General features: G+C 46.6%; 1 protein-coding gene across 1 annotated transcript in view; it reads right to left on the bottom strand.

The window, feature by feature from the left end:
- Positions 1 to 24,172, bottom strand: part of LOC148539145 (receptor-type tyrosine-protein phosphatase eta-like) — a 168,045-nt gene that overhangs the window by 56,635 nt on the left and 87,238 nt on the right. Inside the window, exons 14-15 of the mRNA XM_088451818.1 lie at positions 12,536 to 12,617; positions 8,348 to 8,377 (exon numbers count right to left, since the gene is read on the bottom strand). Of these exons, the coding sequence (XP_088307944.1) occupies positions 8,348 to 8,377; positions 12,536 to 12,617 (112 nt within the window). The remainder of the gene's footprint in view (positions 1 to 8,347; positions 8,378 to 12,535; positions 12,618 to 24,172) is intronic.

Here is a 24,172-nt window from a genome sequence, read left to right as displayed (position 1 = left end):
TGTACTCAACTGGGAAGTGGACTTTCTATCTAAGTTGCCAGGACACACATGCTGGAGAATGGTCTCTTCATCCGGAGGTGTTTCAACCCCTGGTGAACAAGTGGGCTTTACCGGACGTAGACCTCATGGCATCACGTCACAACCCAGGTACGGGCCCAGAACAAGGGACCTATCAGCCACCTTCATGGATGCTTGTGAGGTGAAACTTCAGGTTGCCATACCTGTTTCCTCCAATCTCCCTCCTTCCAAGAGTTGTCAGAAAGTTCAAGCAGGAAGGCGGCAGGATGATACTAATAGCTCCTGCCTGGCCCAGGATGCATTGGTTCTCCGATCTGACATGTCTATCCATAGACAGTCCACTTCCACTGCCTCTGTGGTTGGATCTGCAAGTGCAGGGTCCCTGCCTATACCAGGATTTATCTCGGCTGGCTTTGACAGCATGGCTCTTGAGTCTTCTGTCTTAAAGGCCAGGGGTTTCTCTGCTTCTATGATTCAGACTATGCTGAGGGCAAGGAGGCCTGCTTCCGCCCACATCTATCACAGAATTTGGCATTCATTTTTTCTTTGGTGTTCTCACAGAAAATATGACCCTAAGATTTTCAAAGAGTACTTACTTTTCTTCAGGCTGGATTAGACTTAGGTCTTCGTCTGGCTACCTTGAGAGTCCAAGTTTCTACTCTGACAGTTTAGTTCCAGCGCAAGAATGCCCCTTTGCCAGATGTTAGAACATTCTTACAAGGGGTTCTTCAGCTGCAACCTCCATTTCTCCCACCGGTGGCACCGTGGGATTTATCGTTGGGTCTCAGGGCATTGCAATCGCCTCCCTTTGAACCCTTGGATAAGGTGGACTTGCGATGGCTGACAGCAAAGACAATTCTTCTCCTCGCTATTTCTTCAGCTCACAGGGTTTCTGACTTGGCAGCACTCTCATGTCACTCTACATATTTGATTTTTCATCATAATAGAGCTTTCCTCAGTACCAAGGCGGGCTACCTTCCAAAGGTTGTTTCCCGTCTTCATATACATTAGGAAATTGTAGTCCCGGCCTTTCAGTCTTCAGGTGAAGCTTCCCTGGATGTGGTTCGAGCCCTATGTATCTACGTGGACCGGACCAACTCCATCAGGAAATCAGATTCTCTCTTTGTGTTATACGGATTTTACAAATGAGGCTGGCCAGCAAACAAACAAACTTTGGCTCACTGGCTGCGTATGACTATTTCTCATGTCTATACACAGGCTGGTCTCCCTGTCCTAAACAAGGTGACAGCACATTCCACTCGGTCTGTGGGACCATCATGGGCGGTTAGACATGGCGCCTCGACTGAACAGCTGTGCAAGGCAGCCACTTGGTCTTCCGTCAATACTTTTATCAAACTTTATGCATTTGATACTTTTGCCTCCCAGAATGCTTACTTTGGGTGGTGGATTCTCCTCTCTGTGCAGGAGCGTCCCCACCCTTAAGGGAACTGCTTTAGGATGTCCCCAAGGTAATTCCTGTGGACTCTATGGACCATGAAGAAGAAAATTAGAGTTATGGTATAACATACCATTGTTAACTCTTTTTCTTCGAGGTCAATAGGGTCCACAGGGTGCCCACCCTGACGCACCTGGCCTCAGTTGGGATCTGTTCTTTAGCCTTTTTGTATCACTGATTCCCTCTTTGTATGTTGAGTGTCTCTTGTGTACATTGTACTTCCTTCTCCATTCTCCATCTTTTACCATTAGGCTTGTTTACAAACTGAATTCCTGTGGCTGAGGGTGAGGTACACAGGGAGGAGGACCAGTGCATGCTGGGAGTCCCAAAGCTCGAGCTGTTTGGTGCATTGGATCACTCCAACTTAATACCCCATAGTAATTCCTGTGAACCCTATGGACCTCGAAGAAAAAGAGGCAACAAAGGTATGTTATACCATAACTCTAATTTTTTGGTTGATATCCTGCAAAAATAAATGTATAATCGGCTGCGCTTCTCAACAAATGGAAAATTTAATTCATAAAAGTTAATCACAATATATATATAATCATATGAGCAATAAAACTGTTCAATACTTATAGAGAGTTTTGAACATAAATAATTGAATGCAATACAATCAATATAGAAAAATAAATAATTAAATGTATCTTGATTATGATATCTAAATTATTAAAAATGAGATAAAAAGTTCAATTGATTTTGTAAAACAGCAGAACTGATATAAATAGTTCTTGTCTAGTTATATAGACAATATAAAGCAGCTGTGCTTGTGGCAGTATAGTGTAACCAAACAGCAATTAGAGGATTTTAGCTTTATGCCGGCATATATGGAAATGGTAGTCTGTATAAGTAGGAGTGAGCTCACCCGTTTGTAGTATGGGACCGCAGCATCTGTATGGTATCCTGGTGTGTTATCCCGTACAGGTACAAGGAAATAATAATATGCACAGCCGTGTGCCGGTGCAGTATGGCAAATATGCCCTCTTGTGATGTGCGGTCAGCACAGAGAATAGATCTTGTAAATCACCACATGGGGTTGGAACAGGGTCTCGTAGCGGGATATCCCGCGAGCAAGCGCACCAGATCAGGCGTATGTCCAGAGCTTCAGTCAATTGGAAGCACTGTGCAGCTCTGCCTCAATCCGTAGGTAATTAGTGAAGGCGCTGTGCGGCTCTGCCTGGATCCATAGGACACTTGCCGTGATTGCGGTGCCGGCTGAAACTGCAGGGACCACTTGGCTGGAAGCTGTAGGCGGGTCTCAACATGGAGACCTCCTGTGCCTGATGTGTAGATCAAGTGGCAGCAGGAAAGGGGATGCTTCCGAAAGGGTATGTGCCGGCTGTATATTCTAGGTAATCTCCTTGTGCTGTGGAGGGATCGTCTCTGCCGTATTACTGAAAAGCTCAACGCGTTTCTGTGTCATTAGACACCTTCATCAGGAACAAGTTTTCACATGCTGGTCGGTCTTTTTATGAGATCATAAGTAATTTGCATAATTAAGATCATTCTCAGCTGTGGACATAGGCTGAGACTGAGAAAAAGGTTTTCTATTGGAATGCTCTGTTTTGCAAGAGCTTAAGAAACATTGTTTCTACTTCAATTATTTGTAAAAATATGTATCATTAGTTCTGCTTTATGTAACATTAATTCTACCTTAAGTATGTCTATTTCTATTCATAATTTCAGTATTATAACTGTATGAATGCATACATATGAAAAACTGTGTGAACATAATTAAAATATTTTTCATAAGACAGTGATCTTTAAAGGTAGCACTGATTCATCCTATTTAGGTTGTAGGACCACAGAATATTATACAACATTATATATAAATCATGGAAACATTGATACTGAAATCTAATTTGATTCTGCATATATTTTCTTTTGCTAAATGTTGCGCTTAAGTAAAAACGCAACTCATTATATAACCCTGATAATAAGAGAATTAATTAAATAGATAAGGCCACAGAATGATTTTTGTCTGAGAGATATATGAAATAATTGTACTATACCTAATTTATGAGCGTTCCCGATAATAATATTATTGACATTTAAAATATTTAAAAGGTCTCAATAACAGAAAAAGAAAAACTTATTCAATTCTATGATCATTGTATTGAAGAAATACTAGATATCAGCTATGGTGATGAATATGCTGTTAACTATATACAATATGCACATAAACACACACATATGTATATATATTTATATATCTACATTCAACATTCCCAAATTCACTCCCTGAAAAAGGTCCGAAAAACATTTAATCTATTGTACATTATGCTAGATAAATATCCTATTGAAAATTGGTGCACTCTATCTTCTCCCCAGGATCGAGGTGTGGACAAAATATAGTCCTGTGTAACCCACAGGGAACTGTGGTAATTAACTAGGGGCTATATGTCAAAATCTACCTCTGCCATTTCATTAAGACCCTCAGGATGTAAAGTGCGTAATTTGTGAATCCAGTATGTCCCTCGAAGGCACGGACGAGAAAATCTGTCTCCTCCTCTGGCGGTGTGGGAAATCTGTTCTATACCTACTACATGTAAACTTCTGAATTCTCCATTGTGTTCTTCCATACAATGTCTTGATACTGAATGTTCTGTCTTTTTGTTAATGACATTCCTTCTTTGTTCGAGTAATCTCTTTCTCAACCTGCGAGTGGTGCGACCGATTTACTGCGCACCGCAATCGAATTGTAGGAGATAGATTACATAAATGGAGTTACAGAAGACAGAAGAGCCGTGCCGGAAAAGCCAGCCGAGGTAAATCCTGGTATAGGCAGGGACCCTGCACTAGCAGATCCAACCGCAGAGGCAGTGGAAGTGGACTGTCTATGGATAGACGTGTCAGATCGGAGGACCACTGCATCCTGGGCCAGGCAGGAGCTATTAGTATCATCCTGCCGCCTTCCTGCTTGAACTTTCTGACAACTCTTGGAAGGAGGGAGATTGGAGGAAACAGGTATGGCAACCTGAAGTTCCACCTCACAAGCGTCCATGAAGGTGGCTGATAGGTCCCTTGTTCTGGACCCGTACCTGGGGACCTTGTGGTTGTGACATGACGCCATGAGGTCTATGTCCGGTAATGCCCACTTGTCCACCAGGGGTTGAAACACCTCCGGATGAAGAGACCATTCTCCAGCATGTATATCTAGTATTTCTTCAATACAATGATCATATTATTGATTTACTTGGAAAGTTTTTTCTTTTTCCGTTATTGAGACCTTTTAAATATTTAAAATGTCAATAATATTATTATCTGGAACGCTCATAAATTAGGCATAGTACAATTATTTCATATATCTCTCAGACAAAAATCAATCAGTGGCCTTATCTATTTAATTCATTCTCTTATTATCAGGGTTATATAATGAGAATCATATTAGATTTCAGTATCAATGTTTCCATGATTTATATATAATGTATAATATTCTGTGGTCCTATAACCTAAATATGTTGAATCAGTGCTACCTTTAAAGATCACTGTCTTATGAAAAATGTTTTAATTATGTTCACACAGTTTTTCATATGTATGCATTTATACAGTTATAATACTGAAATTATGAATAGAAATAGACATACTTAAGGTAGAATTAATGTTACATAAAGCAGAACTAATGATACATATTTTTACAAATAATTGAAGTAGTAACAATGTTTCTTAAGCTCTTGCAAAACAGAGCATTCCAATAGAAAACCTTTTCTCAGTCTCAGCCTATGTCCACAGCTGAGAATGGTCTTAATTATGCAAATGACTTATGATCTCATAAAAAGACCGACCAGCATGTGAAAACTTGTTCCTGACGAAGGTGTCTAATGACACAGAAACGCGTTGAGCTTTTCAGTAATACGGCAGAGACAATCCCTCCACAGCACGAGGAGATTGCCTAAAATATACAGCCGGCACCAGGGCTGTAGCTAGGGTAGTACAGGGCACCACAGGTCAGGGGGCGCTGTTTGGGCCTGTCAAATTTCTGTTTATTATCATTCTTGCTTGTAGCTTCCTCGTATTTCATCCTCAGCATCTCCTGGCCTCCCCTATCTCTTCCCTGGCCCTTCCCCATGAGGCCATGACCCTCTCTCAGGTGCGCTATATTATGTCCCTATTTATCCCCAGCATCTCCTGGCCTCCCCTATCTCTTCCCTGGCCCTTCCCCATGAGGCCATGGCCCTCTCTCAGGTGCACTATATTATGTCCCGATTTATCCCCAGCATCTCCTGGCCTTCCCTATCTCTTCCCTGGCCCTTCTCCAAGAGGCCATGGCCCTCTCTCAGGTGCACTATATTATGTCCCTATTTATCCCCAGCATCTCCTGGCCTCCCCTATCTCTTCCCTGTCCCTTCCCCATGAGGCCATGGCCCTCTCTCAGGTGCACTATATTATGTCCCTATTTATCCCCAGCATCTCCTGGCCTCCCCTATCTCTTCCCTGGCCCTTCCTCATGAGGCCATGGCCCTCTCTCAGGTGCACTATATTATGTCCCTATGTATTCCCAGCATCTCCTGGCCTCCCCTATCTCTTCCCTGGCCCTTCCTCATGAGGCCATGGCCCTCTCTCAGGTGCACTATATTATGTCCCTATTTATCCCCAGCATCTCCTGGCCTCTCCTATCTTTTTCCTGTCCCTTCCCCATGAAGCCATGGCCCTTTTTTGGGTGCATTATGTCCCTTTGAAAATTGAGGGGGGCGCCAATGCTCTTTCTGGCACAGGGCACCAAAAAGTCTAGTTATGGCTCTGGCCGGCACATACTCTTTCGGAAGCATCCCCTTTCCTGCTGCCACTTGATCTACACATCAGGCACAGGAGGTCTCCATGCTGAGACCCGCCTACAGCTTCCAGCCAAGCGGTCCCCGTAGTTTCAGCCGGCACCGCAATCACAGCAAGTGTCCTATGGATCCAGACAGAGCCGCACAGCGCCTTCTCTAATTACCTACGGATTGAGGCAGAGCTACACAGTGCTTCCAATTGACTGAAGCTCTGGGCATACGCTTGATCTGGTGCGCTTGCTCACGGGAGATCCCGCTACGAGACCCTGTTCCAACCCCATGTGGTGATTTACAAGATCTATTCTCTGTGCTGACCGCACATCACAAGAGGGCATATTTGCCATACTGCACCGGCACACGGCTGTGCATATTATTATTTCCTTGTACCTCTACGGGATAACACACCAGGATACCATACAGACGCTGCGATCCCATACTACAAACGGGTGAGCTCACTCCTACTTATACAGACTACCATTTCCATATATGCCGGCATAAAGCTAAAATCCTCTAATTGCTGTTTGGTTACACTATACTGCCACAAGCACAGCTGCTTTATATTGTCTATATAACTAGACAAGAACTATTAATATCAGTTCTGCTGTTTTACAAAATCAATTGAACTTTTTATCTAATTTCTAACAATTTAGATATCATAATCAAGATACATTTAATTATTTATTTCTCTATATTGATTGTATTGCATTGAATTATTTATGTTCAAAACTCTCTACATGTATTGAAGAGTTTTATTGCTCATATGATTATATATATATTGTGATTAACTTTTATGAATTAAATTTTCCATTTGTTGTTGAGAAACGCAGCCGATTATTCCCCTTTTTAACATATAGTTGAAGTATCTGCACATTCTTAATTTTTTGACAGCAGCTTTTCCTCAACACCAAGGGTCTCATTCAGACCCGGTCGTTAGATGTAAGCGGTCGCTCTGAGGGCGGCCGCTTGCATCTTGAAGTGCGGCCTCGTGGTCGCTAGCTAAGCTGTGGGTTGCCACCCACAGCTTAGCGACCGACCAGGGTGATGGTCGCGATGGTCAGGACCATCGCGACCATCGGGGCTTGCGACGAGACCCTAAGGTTGGGTCTTGGCACTCTGATCGAGCAGGAAGCTCCCCACTGACATCATTGCTGATGTCAGTGGGGCCGCCCCCAAACGGCAAGCGTTCCGTTGGGACCGCCTCCGTTTGGCCGGCCACCCCCCCGGCCCGCCTTCCAAATGGGGCAAGCTGTCAATCAACATCGACAGCTCGCCCCCTTTGGTGCAAGACCCGGAGTGACGGAGGGGCCGTCGCTAGCCGGGTCACGCGCATGCGCACGTTGGAGCCGGCTCCGACGTGCGCATGCCCAGTGTGCAAACATCGACCTGGTTGCGAGCGGGTCTGAATGAGGCCCCAAGTCTTTAAGGGAGCATTATACTCATCAGTTTTTCCTCTTTTCAAATATTAATGTATAAATAGGCTACTATGTAACTAGGGAATCTTGTCACTTTTATTATCTCCTGCAAATAAAACAAAATGCTCGGAGGCTGGACACTCTGTAAATATATGGTTGCTCTTTTCACAATCACAATTACAAACAATTCGGTACAGGGATAGTTTCTCTGCATCACCAGGTCCCAAAGCAAAATTGCAGGTAGTGGCCGACGATGTCTCTCTAGTTTCTCGGGTCTCATCTGTCAAAGTGAGGACGTCTTGTGGGCATTTACTTGAACTTGCCTGCTTGGAAGAGGCCAGCCACTCTGCTCTCCTTCGCACAGCATGGGGGCCTCAGGAAATTTCTGTCACGGTGATACAATGGACAGATCCTTGTGTCCCACACTCATCAGCTCATGTTCCCTAATATGCGGCTGTTGTGCTACTATAGAATTCTGATGATCTAATTTGCTGCAGATTATTCTAACCGAATATTTGAGAGCACATCAAGCATCCTGGGTGACAATTATGAAGATGTCTCTGCCTGTCATGGTGCAGGTAACGGGGATGTTGAGCATATTCAGTTAATTGTCGTTTTTAGAAATGCACCCCGGCCCAACCTGCCCCGCTGAGTTATTACCCCTACAAATCACAGCTCTGCACACTTACCCTGTGGAGGAAGCCTCCTTTCTATTCGGTCTGTAAAAAAAAAACAAAAAACATTAAACATTGATGAACAATGGGCCTTATTCATTACGGATCGCAGCTGTGATTACGCACGCAATCGGCCGATTGTTGCAAACTGCGTGTGCGTATTCATCACTGTGTGCGAACTAGCCACTGCGATCGGGACTGTGATCGCAGTGGCTACGCAGAGTGATTGACAGGAAGTGCTGTTTGTGGGAGGTGACGGGGGGTGGTCAGGGAAAAGCAGGCGTGTCAGTGTTTTTTTAACGCCGTTGCAGGGGCGTGCATAAATGATTCACTGTGATGCCGTACGCAGCCTGAGGCCTCGCAGTGTGTGATGAGGTTAGTAATTCCTGAGTATGGTCAGAGCTGTGTAAGTGTGTGTGAGACTATGATGGTACTCCATGTTACTGATGGTATCTCAGTCTTGTGTAATCACTGTGTGTGATGAGGTTAGTAATTCCTGAGTAAGGTCAGAGCCTGTGTAAGTGTGTGTGAGGCTGTGATGGTACTCCATGTTACTGATGGTCTCTCAGTCTTGTGTAATCACTGCGTGTGATGAGGTTAGTAATTCCTGAGTAAGGTCAGAGCCTGTGTAAGTGTGTGTGAGGCTGTGATGGTACTCCATGTTACTGATGGTCTCTCAGTCTTGTGTAATCACTGTGTGTGATGAGGTTAGTAATTCCTGAGTAAGGTCAGAGCCTGTGTAAGTGTGCGTGAGGCTGTGATGGTACTCCATTTTACTGATGGTATCTCAGTCTTGTGTAGTCACTGTGTGTGATGAGTTTAGTAATTCCTGAGTAAGGTCAGAGCCTGTGTAAGTGTGTGTGAGGCTGTGAAGGTACTCCATGTTACTGATGGTATCTCAGTCTTGTGTAGTCACTGTGTGTGATGAGTTTAGTAATTCCTGAGTAAGGTCAGAGCCTGTGTAAGTGTGTGTGAGGCTGTGAAGGTACTCCATGTTACTGATGGTTTCTCAGTCTTGTGTAATCACTGTGTGTGATGAGGTTAGTAATTCCTGAGTAAGGTCAGAGCCTGTGTAAGTGTGTGTGAGGATGTGATGGTACTCCATGTTACTGATGGTTTCTCAGTCTTGTGTAATCACTGTGTGATGAGGTTAGTAATTACTGAGTAAGGTCAGAGCCTGTGTAAGTGTTCGTGAGGCTGTGATGGTACTCCATGTTACTGATGGTTTCACAGTCTTGCTAAACATTACGGATGTGTGTAAGGTAAAGTAGGTGTCCCTGTGCAGTGCTGTGATGGCATAGCGATCGCAATGGATTAGCATACTATCGCAGTGAGATTGCGTGCGTAAGCGCAATTGTATTCACAGTTGCGATCAGTAATGAAAAACAGAAAAATTTTAAAAATATGGTTATGAGATGTATAAATGAGCCAGTATTAGCAGGGCATGCTGGCTCTAGTAGTGCTAGTTGGAGTTCCCAGGGGTGACTCCCAGGTAAGCTGGCTCTCAGTTTGGATGCATTTATGTACTGTATGTGCCTTTATCATGAGGCCTTACATTTGCCAAAATACATATGTGCCTTTATTATGAGGCTTTAATTGGCATATATTACATTTGGGGTGAGCGTTTGGGCGTAGGGCCCATGGGGCCACTCTGGCTGGGCCTCCTCAGGGCATCATCACTTAATACACATAGTTACTTTTCACATCACCTTATATGTTTATTATTCATGAAATTTTTCACATATATTTTAATCTCTTTCATCACTTATTTATTACTCGCACACATCTATACTTTACACTGCACTGTCACTCTTTTTCCATTCTCGTGTGATGCCCTGGGGGGCATCCGTTCCGGCAGTGCAGTGGGGTCACTGCTCCTGCTAGACAAGTCACCGCTGTGGCTGTCCGTCTCCCGGCTGTGCTTCTTCCCCTCCAAGCTCGTAATGCAGTGCTGAGCTGGATAATCAAATGGAGCTGTGGCTGGGTAATGCCGTGGCACTCAGTGTGAGCTCAATCAATGTGGAAGTGGGGATGCCACATTTGAACAATGTGATCCAAAATAAGAATTGTCCAGACAGTGCAGATCTGGAGGTGTGTGGACACTTGTCTGTAAATCCTTAACGCGATTCACCGCATTCAGCGGCTTTCTCAGAGTAAAATACTGTCTTGGACAGCAAACAATGGAATGTTGTGGGAATCATTAGTAAGGCTGGAAGAGCAAGCTGGAAAGTAACAGCACTCCATGCTTGTAAGGAAACCCTTTGCTGATTTTGCTTAGTCAGTGCTGGTGTACTTTCATCTAGATTCCCCTTAGACAAGCTGATGTTTCCTTGATATCAGACAACTGAATTTTCTGATTGCTAAACAAGCAGATGATACCCATATACACATGAAAAAATGTAGAGGCTCCAGATGACACGAGGGGCACAGTCATAAGCAAACTCTGCCCAAAGGAATCGTGTAAATGGCAGATATAACACATCAAATTTTGTTCTAGGGTTTAGTTGGCTCTCTTCATCTGACCATTGAGTTGGGGATGGTGGGCAAATGAGTGTGACTGGATGACGTCGCTCTGCCAGGTGGTCAGAGATTTTTGACACTTAAAAAATAGAGGTACCTCTGACGAAGCTGTGGGTGGAGCCACGGGGAAACGCGTAAGTGCATGCCACTATTCCACTATTCACCTGTTATCTAACTGACTGGCACCGGGCTAGCGCTCACTGACTACTGTTCCCATCCTCAAGCTGTGAGCCGATGCAGGTAACGGGATTACTGCCAGCCTAGACCTAGGGGTGGGAAAATGATCAGCTCAGTCTTAGACATATTAAGTTTAAGAAATCGCTGGGACATCCAGGAAGAGATGGCAGAGAGACAGTTGGAGATACGAGTGAGTAGAGAGGGGGAGAGGTCAGGGGAGGAAAGGTAGATCTGAGTATCATCAGCATAGAAATGATAATGGAGGTCAAAAGAGCTCCAGATTCAGACCCACTCGCTAGGCTCGTATGCAGCCATCAGGAGACTGAGTATGCAAATCCTGCGATCGCACAGCAAGACATCAGGACGCCCACTATGTCTTAGCGCGCGGTGGCAGTGCGATTGCAAGCCAGGTCTAATGACGCCCACTTTCCCTTCACAGCACACGTCATCTCCAGGAAGTGTATATAACAATCGGGAACCATCGGAGGCATACGCAGCGCTTGTGGTTGACCCTATCCTACCACAAGCACTGCGAGTGCTGCTGTGTTTTAATGAGCCAGGTGACGGGTACAATGACGCTCCGTGTTATTTATGCACGCCCTGGGAATTGTGGTATGACGCTCAAACACGCCTGCGTACGACCCCACCACTCCCCCATTTTCAAGGTCCTTCCCCTGTCACCTCCCACAAACGGCATGTGATACATACGCATACACAGTTGGCGAAAATCAACCAGCAGCGTGCGAACGCAAACTAGCGAATGGGTCTGAATCGACCCCACAATCAGATGCAACAGTTATTACAAGTGCACTGTACATGATTACATCTGTAGTCCACATCAAGCACACAGTGGCCATATTGCCCTATGATGGCACCGCAGTATGAAAGATTATTCAGTGGTGACTATCTTATATGCATGAACATTGTCCACAATGAGAAACTCAAGGAAATCCCTAATAATGAACAAAAGACTTTACAGAAGTGGTGACAAATAGCCATCCCCTGCCAGAGACAATGTCAGAGGGGATTCCATGCAACCTGGGAATATTGTGACCAAAAAGATCAGCTAGTTTCTTAACTGAAGGCAGATTATTCTGGGCCTGATTCTGCGTCCGGAGATCTCACCTCACAAATAGCGAATGTGCCCAGAATTCCCACATTTCTGCATATGTACAAATGAAAGTCTGACAGATCCCGGACGCATTTCGCTTTGCATGAATTAGGCTGAAACTGGGCGGCAACATGTCATAGCTGTCTCATGGGAGAGTCATGGAGGGGTGTCTAGAGCTCCGTGTGTATGGGGAAGGGGAAGCCTCTCAGACAGATCTCTTGTATCCGGCATGGGGCTGGTGCAGGTGCAGATAGTAATGAGACGGTTGCAGAATCTGCCCCTTGCTGTACGCACAATTGTATGCAGGGCAGTTTTTGGAAAAGCCCATCATTTTATGTATTATAGTACTCTTTGTCTGACAGATGTGTTATATAATGAAACAAGCCCAGTGTTACCTCTTCTTTCGCCAAAAGAAACATCCAGTAATGAGAATAGACAAAGCCACAAGACCTCCAATTACACCTCCTACAATAGCACCTGAAAAATACATATTGGTATCAATCAGTTATCAGCATTAAATATGGACAAACATCTGTTAATAATGATTACTGCATATGCCTGCATACAGATGGGTCTACATACATCTAGCCTCCTTGCGTGTTACACAGCATTGCCGTGGCATGACTCGGTAGCACTGAGTGTCACTTTTTGTGCATCTTTTTACCGTCAAATGCGTCTATGTTGTGCTATCTATTCACATCGTTGTGCAAATAAGACGTATTTGATGGTAAAAATACGCACAAAAAGATGCTCTGCGTTACCGAGTCACAATGAGCTCCCGCGTTGCCGAGTCACACTGAGTCGCGTTACTGAGCTCCCGAATTATGTGTGCTGAGACTTGTAGTGCACGGAGAATAGATGTACATGGGCACATCTGTATATGTCAAACAAGATGTTATGAAACACCCAAGTTCATACATAAGACCCCTAGGGGTAAATTTACTAAAGTTAAGGTGCCCACACATATAGCGACATTTTACACGATCTGGCAGATTCCGACAAATCGTGACGACAGATCGTGTAAAATATGGCCAAATCGTGAGGAAATCGTGAGTTCCCACTCACGATCAGGATGCGATGCGCGTCCCCGCTGGTCGCACATCGCATCTTCAGATCTGCCGTGCAGTAGGGCAGATCTGACAATCTAGGACATGATGCACTGTGAAAGTCTGACTGCAGGAGAGATCGTTTGAAGATTGGACACCAAATCGTGTGCAGATCGTGTGGAGATCGTGTGCAGAGCTGCCTGGGAGAGTTTCAAGGGAAATCGTACACAAATCGTACACATTGGCTGATCATGAGCAGAACGGTATGTGTGTGGGCACCTTTAGAGTTAAAAGTGAGTTTTAAAAGTGATGTTGCCCATAGCAACCAATCAGATTCTACTTAACATTTAACTAACACCTTCTAGAAGATACCAGCTAGATGCTGATTGGTTACTATGGGCAACATCCCTTTTAAAACTCACTTCTAAAAACTCTCACTGTAGTAAATTTACCCCCGAGAGCAATGGTACATAGGTCTTCTGCCTATAACAACCACCCTTTTCCCATAGAGAGAGACACTCTCACCAGTACCGGGATGCAGTCAGGGCAGGGGCTTATATAATCAACAGGTGATCACAGGTGTATTGGCTGGAGTAGAAATTATATGGATAACCCAGGCAGGACTGATGCTATGGTGGCTACCGGTGATAAAGTAGCAGCAAGCGTTAGCCACAGGGCAGGACTGAGGCTTTGGTACTGTAGTTTGCAGATGGTATGTGCAGCCAAAACAGGCAGGGACAAGGTTCCAAGGCTGAGGTCACTAGGCACCAAAGGCACTGCCAGAGCACACAGAATGAGAAACCAAGACTCAGGATGTACACCAGGGGAAGGGCTGATACCAGCATTAGCATATAGTCACATACACACAGCTGTACACCAGGGGAAGGGCTGATACCAGCATTAGCATATAGTCACATACACACAGCTGTACACCAGGGGAAGGGCTGATACCAGCATTAGCATATAGTCACATACACACAGCTGTACACCAGGGGAAGGGCTGATACCAGCATTAGCATATAGTCACAGACATACGGCTGTACACCAGGGGAAGGGCTGATACCAGCATTAGCATATAGTCACATACACACAGCTGTACACTAGGGGAAGGGGTGATACCAGCATTAGCATATAGTCACAGACACACAGCTGTACACCAGGGGAAGGACTGATACCAGCATTAGCATATAGTCACAGACACATAGCTGTACACCAGGGGAAGGGCTGATACCAGCATTAGCATATAGTCACAGACACACGCCTGTACACTGGGGGGAAGGGCTGATACCAGCATTAGCATATAGTCACAGACACACGGCTGTACACCAGGGGAAGGGCTGATACCAGCATTAGTATATAGTCACAGACACACAGCTGTACACCAGGGGAAGGGCTGATACCAGCATTAGTATATAGGCACAGACACACGGCTGTACACCAGGGGAAGGACTGATACCAGCATTAGCATATAGTCACAGACACACAGCTGTACACCAGGGGAAGGGCTGATACCAGCATTAGCATATAGTCACAGACACACGGCTGTACACCAGGGGAAGGGCTGATACCAGCATTAGCATATAGTCACAGACACACAGCTGTACACCAGGGGAAGGGCTGATACCAGCATTAGCATATAGTCACAGACACACAGATGTACACCAGGGGAAGGGCTGATACCAGCATTAGCATATAGTCACAGACACACAGATGTACACCAGGGGAAGGACTGATACCAGCATTAGCATATAGTCACAGACACACAGATGTACACCAGGGGAAGGGCTGATACCAGGATTAGCATATAGTCACAGACACACGGCTGTACACCAGGGGAAGGGCTGATACCAGCATTAGGATATAGTCACAGACACACGGCCGTACACCAGGGGAAGGGCTGATACCAGCATTAGCATATAATCACAGACACACGGCCGTACACCAGGGGAAGGACTGATACCAGCATTAGCATATAGTCACAGACACACAGCTGTACACCAGGGGAAGGGCTGATACCAGCATTAGCATATAGTCACAGACACACGGCTGTACACCAGGGGAAGGGCTGATACCAGCATTAGTATATAGTCACAGACACACAGATGTACACCAGGGGAAGGATGATACCAGCATTAGCATATAGTCACAGACACACGGCTGTACACCAGGGGAAGGGCTGATACCAGCATTAGCATATAGTCACAGACACACGGCTGTACACCAGGGGAAGGGCTGATACCAGCATTAGCATATAGTCACAGACACACAGCTGTACACCAGGGGAAGGACTGATACCAGCATTAGCATATAGTCACAGACACACGGCTGTACACCAGGGGAAGGGGTGATACCAGCATTAGCATATAGTCACAGACACACGGCTGTACACCAGGGGAAGGGGTGATACCAGCATTAGCATATAGTCACAGACACACGCCTGTACAACAGGGGAAGGGCTGATACCAGCATTAGTATATAGTCACATACACACGGCTGTACACAAGGGGAAGGGCTGATACCAGCATTATCATATAGTCACAGAAACATGGCTGTACACCAGGGGAAGGGCTGATACCAGCATTAGCATATAGTCACAGACACACAGCTGTACACCAGGGGAAGGGCTGATACCAGCATTATCATATAGTCACAGAAACATGGCTGTACACCAGGGGAAGGACTGATACCAGCATTAGCATATAGTCACATACAGCTGTACACCAGGGGGAAGGGCTGATACCAGCATTAGCATATAGTCACAGACACACGGCTGTACACCAGGGGAAGGACTGATACCAGCATTAGCATATAGTCACAGACACACAGCTGTACACCAGGGGAAGGGCTGATACCAGCATTAGCATATAGTCACAGACACACGGCTGTACACCAGGGGAAGGACTGATACCAGCATTAGCATATAGTCACATACACACAGCTGTACACCAGGGGAAGGGCTGATACCAGCATTAGCATATAGTCACAGACACACAGCTGTACACCAGGGGGAAGGGCTGATACCAGCATTAGCATATAGTCAGACACAGGGCTATACACCAGGGGAAGGGCTGATACCAGCATTATCATATAGTCACAGACACACAGCTGTACACCGGGGGGAAGGGCTGATACCAGCATTATCATATAGTCACAGACACACGGCCGTACACCAGGGGAAGGGCTGATACCAGCATTATCATATAGTCACAGACACACGGCTGTACACCAGGGGAAGGGCTGATACCAGCATTATCATATAGTCACAGACACAGGGCTGTATACCAGGGGAAGGGCTGATACCAGCATTAGCATATAGTCACAGACACACAGCTGTACACCAGGGGAAGGGCTGATACCAGCATTAGCATATAGTCACAGACACACAGCTGTACACCAGGGGGAGGGCTGATACCAGCATTAGTATATAGTCACATACACACGGCTGTACACCAGGGGAAGGGCTGATACCAGCATTAGCATATAGTCACAGACACACGGCTGTACACCAGGGGAAGGGCTGATACCAGCATTAGCATATAGTCACAGACACACGGCTGTACACCAGGGGAAGGGCTGATACCAGCATTAGCATATAGTCACAGACACACAGCTGTACACCAGGGGAAGGACTGATACCAGCATTAGCATATAGTCACAGACACACGGCTGTACACCAGGGGAAGGGGTGATACCAGCATTAGCATATAGTCACAGACACACGGCTGTACACCAGGGGAAGGGGTGATACCAGCATTAGCATATAGTCACAGACACACGCCTGTACACCAGGGGAAGGGCTGATACCAGCATTAGTATATAGTCACATACACACGGCTGTACACAAGGGGAAGGGCTGATACCAGCATTATCATATAGTCACAGAAACATGGCTGTACACCAGGGGAAGGGCTGATACCAGCATTAGCATATAGTCACAGACACACAGCTGTACACCAGGGGAAGGGCTGATACCAGCATTATCATATAGTCACAGAAACATGGCTGTACACCAGGGGAAGGACTGATACCAGCATTAGCATATAGTCACATACAGCTGTACACCAGGGGGAAGGGCTGATACCAGCATTAGCATATAGTCACAGACACACGGCTGTACACCAGGGGAAGGACTGATACCAGCATTAGCATATAGTCACAGACACACAGCTGTACACCAGGGGAAGGGCTGATACCAGCATTAGCATATAGTCACAGACACACGGCTGTACACCAGGGGAAGGACTGATACCAGCATTAGCATATAGTCACATACACACAGCTGTACACCAGGGGAAGGGCTGATACCAGCATTAGCATATAGTCACAGACACACAGCTGTACACCAGGGGGAAGGGCTGATACCAGCATTAGCATATAGTCAGACACAGGGCTATACACCAGGGGAAGGGCTGATACCAGCATTATCATATAGTCACAGACACACAGCTGTACACCGGGGGGAAGGGCTGATACCAGCATTATCATATAGTCACAGACACACGGCCGTACACCAGGGGAAGGGCTGATACCAGCATTATCATATAGTCACAGACACACGGCTGTACACCAGGGGAAGGGCTGATACCAGCATTATCATATAGTCACAGACACAGGGCTGTATACCAGGGGAAGGGCTGATACCAGCATTAGCATATAGTCACAGACACACAGCTGTACACCAGGGGAAGGGCTGATACCAGCATTAGCATATAGTCACAGACACACAGCTGTACACCAGGGGGAGGGCTGATACCAGCATTAGTATATAGTCACATACACACGGCTGTACACCAGGGGAAGGGCTGATACCAGCATTAGCATATAGTCACAGACACACAGCTGTACACCAGGGGAAGGGCTGATACCAGCATTATCATATAGTCACAGACACACAGCTGTACACCAGGGGAAGGGCTGATACCAGCATTATCATATAGTCACCGAAACATGGCTGTACACCAGGGGAAGGGCTGATACCAGCATTATCATATAGTCACCGAAACATGGCTGTACACCAGGGGAAGGGCTGATACCAGCATTAGTATATAGTCACAGACACACAGCTGTACACCAGGGGAAGGGCTGATACCAGCATTAGTATATAGTCACATACACACAGCTGTACACCAGGGAAAGGGCTGATACCAGCATTAGCATATAGTCACAGACACACGGCTGTACACTGGGGGAAAGGGCTGATACCATCATTATCATATAGTCACAGACACACAACTGTACACTGGGGAGGGGCTGATACCAGCATTATCATATAGTCACAGACACACGGCTGTACACCAGGGGAAGGGCAGATACCAGCATTAGCATATAGTCACATACACACGGCTGTACACCAGGGGAAGGGCTGATACCAGCATTAGCATATAGTCACAGACACACAGCTGTACACCAGGGGGAAGGGCTGATACCAGCATTATCATATAGTCACAGACACAGGGCTGTACACCAGGGGAAGGGCTGATACCAGCATTAGCTAGAGGTGAGCGGGTTTGGATTTCTGAAATCCGAGCCCCCTCGATCCGAGTCAGGCTGAACTTTTCCCGCCTGACTCGGATCTGAAATTGAGGCAAAACGTCATCATCCCGCCTTCCGGGTCTCGCGGGTTTTGGATTCTATATAAGGTACCCGCGTCGGCGCCATTTTCTCACTCGGCTGTGGACAGTGAAGAGGGAGGGTGGGAGTTAGGGCTGACTGGGCTGTGTAGTGTAGTGTTGTGCTGTGCTGCTGTTGTCCATAGGGGCTGTGTCCACTCCTCCAAAGTCCATAGGGGCTGGCTGTGCTGTGCTGCTGTTGTCCATAGGGGCTGTGTCCACTCCTCCAAAGTCCATAGGGGCTGGCTGTGTTGTGCTATGCTGCTGTTGTCCATAGGGGCTGTGTCCACTCCTCCAAAGTCCATAGGGGCTGACTGTGCTGTGCTGCTGTTGTCCGTAGGGGCTGTGTCCACTCCTCCAAAGTCCATAGGGGCTGGCTGGACTGTGTTGTGCAGTCAGTTGTCCATAGGGGCTGTGTCCACTCCAAAGTCCTGTGCAGTGTCCCAGTCCTAAAGGGGTGCTGTAGTGTTGTCCAGGGGGTGCTCTGTCAATCAGGAGTGCTCCCCCAAGTGCAAAAAAAATAAATATTTTTTCTGTGTGAATTGTGTGCGCAGTAGCCGCACGTGCATCAACAAAGTAGTGCCAAGCGTGCGCCTGTGTCATAAGTAAAGGGCTGGCTGGCTTGACCGTTAAAGGGTGCTGTAACCCCCAAAGTGCACTCCAAACAAAATAAAAAAATATTTTCTGTGTTTGTGAATTGTGTGCACTGTGGCTGCACCTGCATCAACAAAGGAGCAGCTCCAAGCGTGTGCCTGTGTCCCATAAGTAAAGGTCCAGTTGGCTTGTCTGTTAAAGGGTGCTGTAACCCCCAAAGGGCACTCCAAACAAAATAAAAAATATATTTTCTGTGTTTCTGAATTGTGTGCACTGTGGCTGTACGTACATCAACAAAGGAGCAGCGCCAAGCGTGCGCCTGTTTCCCATAAGTAAAGGGCCGGCTGGCTTGTCCATTAAGGGGTGCTGTAACCCCCAAAATACACTCCAAACAAAATAAAAAAATATTTTCTGTGTTTGCGAATTGTGTGCACTGTGGCTGCACGTGTATCAACAAAGGAGCAGCGCCAAGCGTGCGCCTGTGTCCCATAAGTAAAGCGCCGGCTGGCTTGTCCGTTAAAGGGTGCTGTAACCCCCAAAGTACACTCCAAACAAAATAAAAAAATATTTTCTGTGTTTGTGAATTGTGTGCACTGTGGCTGCACGTGCAACAACAAAGGAGCAGCGCCAAGCGTGCGCCTGTGTCCCATAAGTAAAGGGCCGGCTGGCTTGTCCGTTAAAGGGTGCTGTAACCCCCAAAGTGCACTCCAAAAAAAAAAATATATATATTTTTTTGTGTTTGTGAATTGTGTGCGCAGTAGCCGCATGTGCATCAACAAAGTAGCGCCAAGCGTGCGCCTGTGTCATAGGTAAAGGGCTGGCTGGCTTGACCGTTAAAGGGTGCTGTAACCCCCAAAGTGCACTCCAAAAAAAATATATTTTTTTGTGTTTGTGAATTGTGTGCGCAGTAGCCGCACGTGCATCAACAAAGTAGCACCAAGCGTGCGCCTGTGCCATAGGTAAAGGGCCAGCTGGCTTGACCGTTAAAGGGTGCTGTAACCCCCAAAGTGCACTCCAAAAATATATATTTTTTTGTGTTTGTGAATTGTGTGCGCAGTAGCTGCACGTGCATCAACAAAGTAGCGCCAAGCGTGCGCCTGTGTCATAGGTAAAGGGCCGGCTGGGTTGACCGTTAAAGGGTGCTGTAACCCCCAAAGTGCACTCCAAACCAAATAAAAAAATATTTTCTGTGTTTGTGAATTGTGTGCACTGTGGCTGCACGTGCATCAACAAAGGAGCAGCGCCAAGCGTGCGTCTGTCTGTTAAAGGGTGGTGTAACCCCCAAAGTGCACTCCAACAAAAATAAAACATTTTCTTCTGTGTTTGTGAATTGTCTGCACTGTACGTGCATCCTCAAAGCAGCAGCGCCAAGCGTGCGTCTGTCTGTTAAAGGGTGGTGTAACCCTCAAAGTGCGCTCCACAAAGAATAAAAAAATTTTTTTTTTCTGTCTTTGTGAATTGTGTGGGCTGTAGCTGCACGTGCATCAACAAAGGAGCAGCGCCAAGCGTGCGCCTGTGTCCCATAAGTAAAGAGCCGGCTGGCTCATTTCTTAAAGGGTGGTGTAACCCACAAAGTGCACTAGTCTCCAACAAAAATACAAAATTATTTTCTGTGTTTGTGTGCACCTTAGCCGCACGTATATATCAATATAACATAAATGGAGGACCAAACTTTCTCCGATAAAAATAAAATCGGGAAAGATCAAGAACCACTTCCTCCTAGTGCTGAAGCTGCTGCCACTAGTCATGACATAGATGATAACATGCCATCAACGTCGTCTGCCAAGGCCGATGCCCAATGTTATAGTAGAGGGCACATACAATCCCAAATGACAAAGTTCAGGAAAATGACCTTAAAAAAAACATTTAAATCATCTGAAGAGAAACGTAAACTTGCCAATATGCCATTTACGACACGGAGTGGCAAGGAACGGCTAAGGTCTTTCCTTATGTTCATGACTAGTGGTTCAGCTTCACATGACGATGGAAGCCCTCCTCCCGCTAAAAAAAATCAAACGAGTTAAGCTGGCAAAAGCACAGCGAAGAACTGTGCGTTCTAAGAAGATATCACAAATCCCCACGGAGAGTCCAAGTGTGGTGGCGGTTGCGATGCCTGACCTTCCCAGCACTGGACGGGAAGAGGTGGCTCTTTCCACCATTTGCACGCCCCCTGCAAGTGCTGAAAGGAGCACCCATAGTCCACTTGCTGATATGCAAATTGAAGATGTCACTGTTGAAGTACAACAGGATGAGGATACTGGTGTAGCTGGCGCTGAGGAGGAAGTTGGCGAGGAGGATTCTGATGGTGATGTGGTTTGTTTAAATCAGGCTCCGGGGGAGACAGTTGTTGTCTGTGGGATGAAAAAGCCCATCACGGTCATGCCTGGGCAGAAGACCAAACATTCCACCTCTTTGCTCTGGCAATATTTCTATCCAAATCCGGACAACAACTGTCTTGCCATATGTACCATTTTTAAAGGTGAAATAAGTAGGGGTAGGGACGTTAACCACCTAGGAACATCCTCCCTTATACGGCACCTGCAGTGCGTTCATAAAAAGTTACTGTCAAGTTCAAAAACTTTGGCTAAGACCGTAAGCAGTCCAGGGACACCTAAATCCCATTGTCCTGTTGTATCCAAGTGCCTGCAAACCACACCGCCAACTCCCTCCTCGTCAATTTCCTCCTTAGTCAGGATCGGAAGTAGTCCTGCAGGCCATGTCTCTGGCATGACTGACTCTCATATCCGGGATTCCTCCAGAGGATCCTGCATTGCTACGCCTCCTGCTGCCGCTGCTGCTGTTTCTGCTGCTGGGAGTCGTTCATCATCCCAGAGAGGAAGTAGGAACACCACTACTTTTACTAAACAATTGACCCTCCAACAGTCTTTAGCGAGGAGGATGAAGTACGACAGCAGTCATCCTGAAGCAAAACGTATAACTGAGGCCTTGACTGCTATGTTGGTGTTAGACGTGCGTCCGGTATCCGCCATTAGTGCAGCGGGATTTAGACAATTGATGGAGGTAGTGTGTCCCCAGTTCCAAATCCTGTCTAGGTTCCACTTCACTAGGCAGGCGATACCGAGACTGTACAGAAACGTCAGAAAAAGTGTCCTGAAAAATGCAGTTGTACCCAATGTCCACTTAACCACGGACATGTGGACAAGTGGAACAGGGCAGACTAAGGACTATATGACTGTGACAGCCCACTGGGTAGATGTATCACCTTACACAGCAACAACAGCAGCGTCACCAGTAGCAGCATCTCAGAAACGCCAGCTCGTTCCAAGGCAGGCTATGCTGTGTATCACCGGTTTCAGTAAGAGGCACACCGCCGCCAACCTCATAGAGAAACTGAGGTAAATCATCGCCCAGTGGCTTACCCCACTTAGACTCTCCTGGGGATTTGTGATATCTGACAATGCCACCAATATTGTGCGGGCATTACATCTGGGCAAATTCCAGCATGTTTTGCTCACACAATAAACAGGGGCGTGCAGGAGACGCTTTGGGTGGCCCGAAAAATTTCTGGACACTTTCGTCATTCAGCGACTGTGTGCCGAAGACTGGGGCACCAGCAAACACTCTTGAACCTGCCCCGCCATCACTTGAAGCAAGAGGTTGTGACGCGGTGGAACTCAACCTTCTACATGCTTCAGAGGATGGAGGAACAGCAAAAGGCCATTCAAGCCTATACAGCCACCTATGACATAGGCAAAGGAGGGGGTATGCACCTGACTCAAGCGCAGTGGAGAATGATTTCCGTGTTGTGCAAGGTTCTCCAGCCCTTTCAACTTGCCACACGTGAAGTCAGTTCAGACACTGCCAGCTTGAGTCAGGTCATTCCCCTCATCAGGCTTTTGCAGAAGCAGCTGGAGAAAGTGAAGGAGGAGTTAAGACGGAGCGATTCCGCTCGGCATGTGGGACTTGTGGATGAAGCCCTTCATTCGCTTTGCCAGGATTCCAGGGTGGTCAATCTGTTGAAATCAGACCACTACATTTTGGCCACCGTGCTCGATCCTAGGTTTAAAGCCTATGTTGTGTCTCTCTTTCCGGCCGACACAAGCCTGCAGAGGTGCAAAGACCTGCTGGTGAAAACACTGTCAGCTGAAGCGGAACATGACACGTCAACAGCTCCTACTTCATTTTCTCCGGCAACTGGGGCTGCCAGGAAAAAACTTAGGTATCCTAAGCAACCCGCTGGTGGTGATGCAGGGCAGGCAGGACCAAGTTTGGACATCTGGTCCGGACTGAAGGACCTGGCAACAATTTCTGACATGTCTACTGTCACTGCATATTATACTGTCACCATTGACAGAATGGTGGAGGATTACATCGGTGACAGCATCCAAGTAGCATATCAGACAGTCCGTACCTGTACTGGCTCTGTACAAACTGGCTCTATTTCACCTGAGTTGCCCCCCCTCCAATGTGTACTCCGAAAGAGTGTTTAGTGTAGCCGGGAACCTTGTCAGCGAAAGGCGTAGGAGGTTGCTTCCAAAAAATGTGGAGAAGATGATGTTCATAAAAATGAATTATCAACTCTTCCAGGGAGACCAGCCTCCAGAAAGTACAGAGGGACCTGTTGTGGTGGATTCCAGCAGGGACGAGTTAATATTCTGTGAGGATGAGGATGTACACAACACTGAAGAGGGTGAGGAATCGGTGGATGAGGAGGATGAGGACGACATCTTGCCTCCGTAGAGCCAGTTTGTGCAGGGACAGATTAATTGCCAGCTTGTTTTGTGGGGGCCCAAACGAACCAATCATTTCAGCCACAGTCGTG

The sequence above is a fragment of the Taudactylus pleione genome, unplaced genomic scaffold (assembly GCF_031769625.1).
Source record: "Taudactylus pleione unplaced genomic scaffold, aTauple2 ptg000027l, whole genome shotgun sequence".
Classification (NCBI taxonomy): domain Eukaryota; kingdom Metazoa; phylum Chordata; class Amphibia; order Anura; family Myobatrachidae; genus Taudactylus; species Taudactylus pleione.
Note: the sequence above shows the minus strand (reverse complement) of the source record. Positions and strands in the feature narration are given on the sequence as shown.